The sequence below is a fragment of the Ziziphus jujuba genome, chromosome 1 (genome assembly GCF_031755915.1).
Source record: "Ziziphus jujuba cultivar Dongzao chromosome 1, ASM3175591v1".
In the NCBI taxonomy this organism is placed as follows: Eukaryota; Viridiplantae; Streptophyta; class Magnoliopsida; order Rosales; family Rhamnaceae; genus Ziziphus; species Ziziphus jujuba.
In genome coordinates this window covers 31,780,016-31,789,264 of record NC_083379.1, presented here as the reverse complement: position 1 = coordinate 31,789,264, position 9,249 = coordinate 31,780,016, and the positions used below count along the sequence as shown (strand labels likewise).

Genomic DNA, 9,249 nt, shown 5'->3' with positions numbered 1-9,249 from the left:
CGTATTTTGCCTGGTTGATGTAGAATGGATTTAACATCCTACCCACTTAATTTTTTCTGCACTGATCTTATTTAATTAATTGCTTGGGTGAGTGTTTTAGGTTTTGATTGGTAAGTGTTGAATCTTGCATTAATTATAGAATTTTATAGATTTTCAAAGAATAAATATCTAGAAAATTTGTGTTCCAATATAATTAACAATGCAACTAAAATCCAACCATCATCAATGAGGATGTACTTTAGTTATTAATGAAGCTTGATTTTCTGATGTTTGTACTATGTTGTTTTGGTGTCGATTTGACAATCTCTTCCTTGATTTGTGTCTCCTTATATTAGGCAAGTTGGTGCTACTATCCATAAAATATGCTGGTTTTGAGGGTACTTGAAGACTAGTAGAGCAACTACTTAGACTTAGAGCAACTGAACGCATGGTTTGTCTATCAAGTAAATTTTCTTGCACACATAATAATCCAATATGGATGCATTGCATTATTTCTGCTTTTGAACATACAACATTCATTTTGGGATCCACTAGATTTGTAGCCAAGCCGTCCTTCCATTTTTTCCATGCCTATAATTATTTATATATTAAAGTGCTTCAAATTAGTTTTAAAACCTACTATACAAACTACAATGAAAATTGGCTACAAGATTTTTATGCTTACATAGTTTAGAAGGCTCTCTGCTTTCTCCTCTATGGAGAAAGTTTTAATACTTTGTCCACTCACAATCTCCAGTACTAGAACACCAAAACTAAATACATCTGACTTGACTGTATGGTGCCCTCGCTTGATATATTCTGGAGCCATATATCCACTATATATAGTTGTCGATAAGGTTAGCTTTATTATGGATGTTGAAGTCAGAGTGTGAACCTCTATTATACTTTATCATATGACAATAAAAAGTATACCAAAATTTACCACTACATAATAGAAAAAGAAATTGACTCATAAGCTTTAGGAATGGTGCTTACTAGGTTCCCACGATTCTCATAGTATCACTTTGAGTCTGATCAACTGCAAACAACTTTGCCATCCCAAAATCTGCAATTTTTGGATTCATTTCTGCATCTAACAAAATGTTACTCGCTTTTAGGTCATGATGGATGACTTTAAGGCAGGAGTCTTCATGAAGGTAAAAGAGACCTCGAGCAATGCTTACTATGATTTTGTAGCGTACATTCCAATCTAAAGATGCACACTTGATTGGAACTGCACATTCAACATGCAATTGTATGTGATGATATTGATAAAAGGTACTATGGATTTCTGTAGTGTTCTAAATAATTATAGAAGGTCAATGAACCATTTACTAACTTCTAGACATATTTGGACATCAAGTAGAAGATAATAAATGTAAAAGAAATATCTAGAAATCCTTTAAATTAAGTAAACTATGTGTGGCTATAACTGAAGTAAGAAAAAGAAATTGCTACCTCATTAGAAAGTAATAACATGTGAAACTTGGTTAAAATGGATATTTTATGCGAAACAAACTTTTAGTTCTTATATATATATACTTATAACGAGCTAAGATATTCAATAGAAAGCTAACTATTGGAGTTAGTGGACCATTTAACTTGGCTATAGTAGAGCCTAGATGTTTCGAAAAAGCTTGAAAGAAAGAAGTATGGGTCAAAGCTATGGAAGAAGAAATAGAAATGATAAAAAAGATCGATATATTGGAATTAGTGGACCTTCTTCCAAAAAAAGATGTCATTGAAGTTAAGTGGCTATACAAGACAAAACATAACTCTAATGGCTAAATCCAAAAATACAAGGCACGACTAGTAGCAAAAGGATACTCATAGTTATTTGGAGTCGATTACAATAGAACATTTGCTCCAGTTGCTCAACTCAACCCCATAAAGGCACTAATAGCATTAGCTGCTTAAAAAAAGATGGAAAATATATCAACTAGATGTGAATTCTACATTTATCAATGGATATTTTGAAGAAGAAATGTCTATTGAGTAGCTACATGGGTTCGAGGTGTAATGATAAGAAAATAAAGTAACTATGTAACACCCTACCTTCATCGACTAACCTATCATTCTTTGTCGATATTGTCCCCAATTAAGTTTGCATTTCTCAATGGCTATCTCAAAGAAGAAACCTACATTGACTAGCCACATGGGTTTGGGGTGCAAGGACAAGAAAATAAAGTAACTATATAGTACTCTCTTCCACTGGCGGACCTTTCACTTTCTATTAATATTGTCGGTAATTTAGCCATCATACTTGATAGGGGTTTTTTGTTTAGATCTTTTCAAGAGATCACCCATCACAGGATTTCCCTCACTTGAGCAATCTTAACTTAAGAGTTCTTTTGAATCCTGAAGTCAGCCTCAGTGTTATGATAATGACAATTATTACATTTAAATAATTTCCTAATCTACACCCAAATGATTTGGGATTGAACACGAGATAGCTTGCGTGTGCCCCGCATCTGCCCATATTGATCATCACAATTCACCCTCTTTGGGACCCAATGTCCTCGCTGGTATACCTCCAGCCAGTACAGGCTCTGATATTATTTGTAACTCCTCGCCTCAACTAGCAAACATATCACTCTCTGTCGATATTATTACTAATTGAGTAACCATATTCAATATGAGATTTTTTATTTAGAGCTTCCCAAAAGTTCACCCATCCTAGGATTGTTCTCACATGAGCATACTTAATTTCGGAGTTCTTCTGAAATCTGAAGCCAATTGCTTTGAAATGGGTTCAGCATTATAAGATTAATTATCATTATATTTGAATCATCCTCTGATCCACAGTTAGACAATGTGGGATTGGACATCAGGTAGCCTGTTAGTGCTCTACACTTGCCCACACTAATCATCACAAACTAAGGTTAAAGAAGGCCTTGTACTAATTAAAACAAGCTATTCGATTTAGCTTCATAAAACAAGGTTTCAAAAGAGGTTATGAGTTTCAAATTTTAATTTTGTTTATGATTTAATGATTTTTATCTTTTCTTCCACCTTCACGAAGAATAGGTATGTGTACTATCATTATAATTTTTTGAAAGGTAATTATCTCGATTTCATATATGATATAGAATCTTTGAAAAACACTTTCTTCATAAGAAGTAAAAGACTTATTAAGCCGTTTACTAACCATTCCATCTATCACTTTATTGTGAAAGGCTAGATTAGCCCATTCTACCATAAGTACCGCCATATTCCACTGAGTGGGGTTCACCAATGGGTTCAAGTCAATGATTGGAAAACTTCATCTTCTCAAGAGGAGCTACAAGGAACCAACACTATACATTAAGACCAAAATACGAACAATACTCTCATTGTTTCTTTCTACATTGATGACCTCGTATATATAGGAAATGATAAGAAAATAATTGAGGATTTTAAAAAAAAGACATGATGAACACATTCGAGATGACAAACTTAGGCTTAATGTCCTACTTTCTTAGAATTGAGACAAATCAAAGTGATAAAGGAATCTTCATCTCTCAAAAGAAATATACTAAAAGTATTAGTACAAAGTTCAAGATGAGTGGTTGTAAAATTATGGCAACACCACTCAGTAGTACCAAAGCATTGAAGAAAGAAGATGGCTCACCACCAACTGACAATTCAAAATTTCAAAGTCTTATTGGAAGTCTCCTATATCTCATAACTACAAGATCGGACATTATGCGTGCAACAATTTTATTTTTATAGTTCTTGCAAAATCCAAGTTAAGTATATTATGATGTAGTAAAATGAATAGTCAGGTACTTACAAGGAACTAAAGACTACGGCATATAAGCCCACTCCTAGTTCAAAAATATTAGGATACATTGACAGCTATTGGTAGGATAAAAAAAAGACATGAAAAGCATCTCTGACTATGCTTTTACACTTGGCTCAAGTATTTTCTCTTGGATGTCAAAGAAGCAAGCAATAGTTGCACTACCATTTGCAGAGGCAAAATATACTGCAGCAGCATTTATTAATAGTCCAGCACTATGGCTCAAGTATATATTTGAAGACATTGGAGAACCACAGCATGAAGCAACAAATATATACTGTGACAGCAAGTCGACAATAGCAATGGTGAAGAATACAATATTCCATAATAGGACAAAACACATAAAGATAAAATACCACTTCATTTGAGAAGCCGAAGCAAACAAGCAAATTGCGATCAAGTACTCCATGATTGAAGAGTATTAGCTGGCAAACATCTTCAACAAAGCACTACTACAAAATAAGTTTGAACTATTACGAAGCAAGATTGGAGTTGAACAAATGCACATCGAGGAGGAGTGATAAAAGGTGCTGTGCATTTCTAGAGTGTTCTAAATAATTAAAGAAGGTATAGGAACCATTTACTAACTTCGAAAAATATTCAGTCAGCAAGTAGAACATAGAAAACTTAAAGAAATATCTAGAAATATTTTAAAATTAAGTAAACTATGTTTGGCGGTAATTGAAGTAAGAAAAAGAAGCTAGAGCATTAGAAAGTAACCACATGTGAAAGCCTGTTAAAATGGATATTTTGTGTAAAACCGACTTTCATTCCTTATATATATACATATATTTATATATATATATATATATATATATATATATATATGTGTAAAGACCTAAGCTATTCAATAAAAATCTAATTACTAGCCATATATTCCACTAACGTCCTGCCTATCTACTACTATTTTACTAACTCATCACTATCAATTTCCTCATACATATCACTAACGTCCTAGTAGTTCCAATTAAATAAATCCTTTGACCAATAACATTATTCTATTAACCCGTTCACCCAAAAACTATCAGTGGTCCATATTCTGTCAGATATGTTAAGAGTAGTCAAGTATCAGATATGTTAAGAGTAGTCAAGTTGCGGCATGTCAAAAATTGATTTTTTTACAGAAGTGTAAATAAAAGTCATACCAAATACGTGATGATCCAAACTTGAAATAGGCACAAACTCATAGATAAGTAGCCTTTCACTTTGTTCCAAGCAGAAACCTAGGAGGCTGACTAAATTCCGGTGCTGAAGCCTGGCAACTAATAGGATTTCATTCTTAAATTCTATATCTCCTTGTCCAGATTTCTTACACAGCCTTTTTACTGCTATATCTCGTCCATTTAAAAGCTTACCCTGAAAATTCATGAGAGTACTAAAATATAAAACTGGAAACTACGGTATAACTTTTACTTGGTGTTACACAAAAATTGATGCTACATTTTTCTTTACCCTGTAAACAGCAGCAAATCCACCCTGTCCCAGCTTGTTTGCCTCAGAAAAGTCACTCGTTGCAGCTTTAATGGCGCAGAACTGAAACTGCAAAGATTCTGCTTTCTCATCATCAATATCTCTTCACATGCGGAACAAGTTTAGGCATATATCAATAATGCATATCAAAATTAAAAGGAGTTGCAACACAATAGAATACAATATACTAGAATGGCTAGATGGATTCAAAATAATTGCGTAGGACAAGGATTTTATTTATTTATTTATTTACTATTTTTTTCTATACTGAATTTGACTTGTTTCAGTATTCATGAAAGTTTATTTCCTAGGGATCGCTTCTTCTCTTTTTTTTTTTTTTTTGGTTAACTTTCGAGGCCTATTGCAGCAATCACATGTACATGATAACTTTGTTACACATAACATATATACATATATATATATATATATATATATATATTAATTATTTTCAGCTAACTAAATCATTTTTAAGTTCAAGCATCATTAAGGCCTGTTTGGTACATGGCATTGATGTGTGGTAATTTTACCACTTGATGGTGCATGCATTACCCGGCTAGCATGCACATCTTGGTATCACCTTCTTTCCTTTTATGAGTTTATATTTTATTGTATGTTTTTAATTGATGCAAGGTATATTTTGATGATGTTTTATGCCTAAGTTATGTATGCAAAAGCATAAGCAAAACTATATACAAAAGAGTAGGAATATTTTGCTTGAAATGCCTATAGTGCTATATTCATAATTTCTAGCAACGTAGGTCCACTGTTTGTGTTATGTCTTAGGCTGCAAAAGGAGTTTTGGGCTGAAATTTTGAGGGATGTCTTCAGACATATAGAGAATCAAAATTTTAGTTTAAAATGACATGGGGAAGTTCATTTTTGTTCCAAAGATATTGCTATATCTGATGGGCCTAATGTGCATAGTTTGGGTAAGTTTTGGAGCTATTTGACCCATGATCTGATTCCAGGACATTTCTATCTCATGGAACAACATTTCTTGATGACCAAGGATGCTTCAGACCGGGTTTTGTAAGCAGATACAAAGGGGAAGTAAATAGGTGAAGCTAATTTAGTTGTTTACCCAACTAGTTAGATAATAGGAACATAGTTCAAACCATGTGCCACATTTTTACTATATTTGAAATAGATATGTTGCAGCTGGTTTCTACCTCTTTTGAGTATGAAAAGTTAGGTGTTGACCATTTTATTTTTTAAATTTCAAATACTTTACTCATTTTGTCAGCTCACATGCTTGACATGTATGAACTAGTTGTAATTTGAAGCTTATATTGTTGAATGAATGAGATGGATGAACATCCAAGCCTCATTTTCAAAAACCAACTCTTTTCTTAAACATCTTGGAACACTCTAAGATCCCTAAAAATTAGAAAACACTATAATCAAAACCTAAAAGCAAAACTCACATAGAACCATTCCCAAGAGCATCACCAAAAGCTTGCTTGTTGCTAACACTTCAAGTTAGCTTGTTCTTGATCATAACCTTCTCACCCCAACACATGGGATATAGTTGAATTAGAATTGGAATTGAACTAGAATTTGGATTGGTATTGAAATTAGATGGATAAGAGTTAATCCAATCTTATATTTGGTGTCAATTGGATAGTACTAATTTTTTAATTATAATTAAAAAGAATATTTTTTTAACACAGAAAATGAATATAAGTTATAATATAATTTATAGACTTTTGTATCAAACAAATTGTTTAAATTACATAAGTTCAGTTTAAAAAAATAAATAAGTTCTTTATTTAATTATTTTTTAAAAAAATTTATAGAGTAAAAAAAGAAACTGGAGAAACAAAAATAAAAAAGCAAATTAAACAAAATGAATAGAAAAGAGAAAGAAATTAAAGATAAGAAAATAAAAAAGGCTGAAACTTATAACTCATGCAATGAAAGAGAAAAAAAAGGAAAAAAAACAAAGATAACCAAAAAAAAAAAAAAACAAAGAAACAAAAAAAGGAAGATAATATCGAAAATAAGGAAGATTAAAAAAATAAAAAATAATAAAGTAAGAAAACAGGAGCGAAGGGGGAAAAAGAAAGGGGGCAAAAAAAAAGAGGAAAAAAAAATGATATTGCTGAAAAACAGGGAGAAACAAATATTTAAAAAAAGAAAAAAAGAAAAAAGAGAAATAAAAAATCTGGAAAAAAAAAATCCAAAGACACAGATTTTTTTTTTTAAAAAAAAAAAAAAGAAAGAAAAATATCAAAAAGCAAATTCTGGTAGGGTAAAGTTTTATATGGGATATCCCCGTATAAAGGGGGTTATCTGGTGGATCTAAATTTTTGAATGGTGTCAATTGTTGACTTACACATGGATTCGGATTATTTAATTCAAAAAATTCTTATCTTACCCACCAAATAGGGCAGACTTTGTGATTGAAAAACAAGCAAACTAAATAGCATATTAACTCAACTTACATCTAACACTTTCTTTTGCCTTCCTCACGCATAAACAAATGTAGATGAAGAACATTATCGCTATCAAAATGAGGATTGGAACAACTACAGAGATCACAATTCGATATGTTTGACTTTTCTTTCCTGCAATTTAGAAACCAAGAAAATTCTGTTCTGATCAATGGGTCCCAAAAGACTTTTCTTTTAGTCTAATTGACGATAAAAAGTGTAGACAAAAGATGTACCATTTTCGGTAGTCCCATTGGTCGATGAGAGAGGGGATAATAATGGTGGAGGAGGAGATAAAATCGGTGTTGGCGGAGGAGGGGGTGATACAGCTGCTGCGTCATAGAAGAGTTGGAGGTCATAAGCAACTCTGCAGCTTGGCATAAAGAACGTAGCAGCCCTTGACCCCTTTACAATATTGAGTAGGACCGTTAACACCAGTAATCAAGCAGTCATTGCAGTCCACATCTGATAAATCTGGTGTGCACTGAGCAATACCATAAATGGTTTGAAAGTTATTTGCAGCATTCCTGCTTCCTGCGGCAAACTTGCGAAAAGAGCCACCAGCCACTGCTCGGCTGCTCAGACTCTGCACATTTCGTTGGAACGCATCGACGTCAGATGAGGCATTTTGCGTGATCCAGATAATGAAAGCAGGATTAGTTTCCTTGATGCCATATATGGAGCGATTAGAGTAGCGTAGCATGCATTGGTCGTACCACACAATTGCCTCTTTCTGATTCGGACAGAGCTTTGTGAGAAGATTTGTGGAGTTAGTAAGGCAACTCCGGCAAACATCGGGCTCCGCATGTCCTCTGCAGAGGCCAATGGCGTAAGCTTTGTCGGGGTTTCTGCCATGTGAGGAACTTTGAAAAGCACCATAGCCGTCGATATCTGATCCGTTGGAAAAAACGGAGGAGAGGAGGGTGTTGAGGTTGGTGTGGTAGGTACTGTTAGCGGTGTAATTGCCTTTGTCGTTCAAACAGGAGTGGATGCGGAAGGGTGGTTGAGCAATGGCATGAGTAACGACGATCAAAGTGAGAGAGAAGGAGAGTATCAGTCTTTTAGGAACCATCGGCATTGTGTTTTCCTGTTTATCTCAGCCATCTCTAGTAAATTAATTGTAAGGCTTTATTGGAAAAATAGATATTCGTAATTAATGATCATTTTAGTAGGTGAACGGAAAATTCCGTCCTTAATTTTTAGTTTAGGGAAATCATAAGGTCTTTTTCTTTTTCTTTACTCTATTTAATTTTCTCTCTGGAAACGTATGGAATATATTGGAATATACTCAGTTTATAAAAATAATATTGGTCAATACATTGACCAGTCGGCGGTGAGTTTCTTCCGCACATTTTAGGCTCAAAATATACGAGCTGTGATTGCATGCCAACCAACAATTTGATTAGGAAACCCTGTTGTTCACTTCAAAATGAAAAGAGTCGAACATTGCATCAATTTCACCAGTATAATTAATGTGGTACTAGTTACAGAAATAGGCTCCTTTTCATTACCTTATTCAAAACAAAAGATTTAAAGGAATGAAATCAGTGTCAAAGCGCACACAGACAGAGCTATGTCAAAAAGAAA

General features: G+C 33.5%; 1 protein-coding gene across 1 annotated transcript; it reads right to left on the bottom strand.

The window, feature by feature from the left end:
- Positions 1 to 222: 222 nt before the first annotated feature.
- Positions 223 to 8,834, bottom strand: LOC107421171 (cysteine-rich receptor-like protein kinase 44). Its single transcript, XM_048466673.2, has 7 exons — positions 8,029 to 8,834; positions 7,671 to 7,797; positions 5,213 to 5,333; positions 4,906 to 5,116; positions 976 to 1,213; positions 665 to 815; positions 223 to 570 (listed from the first exon to the last, which is right to left on the bottom strand). The coding sequence occupies exons 1-7, from the start codon at positions 8,738 to 8,740 to the stop codon at positions 223 to 225; spliced, it is 1,908 nt and encodes a 635-aa protein (XP_048322630.2). The 5' UTR covers positions 8,741 to 8,834.
- Positions 8,835 to 9,249: the final 415 nt, after the last annotated feature.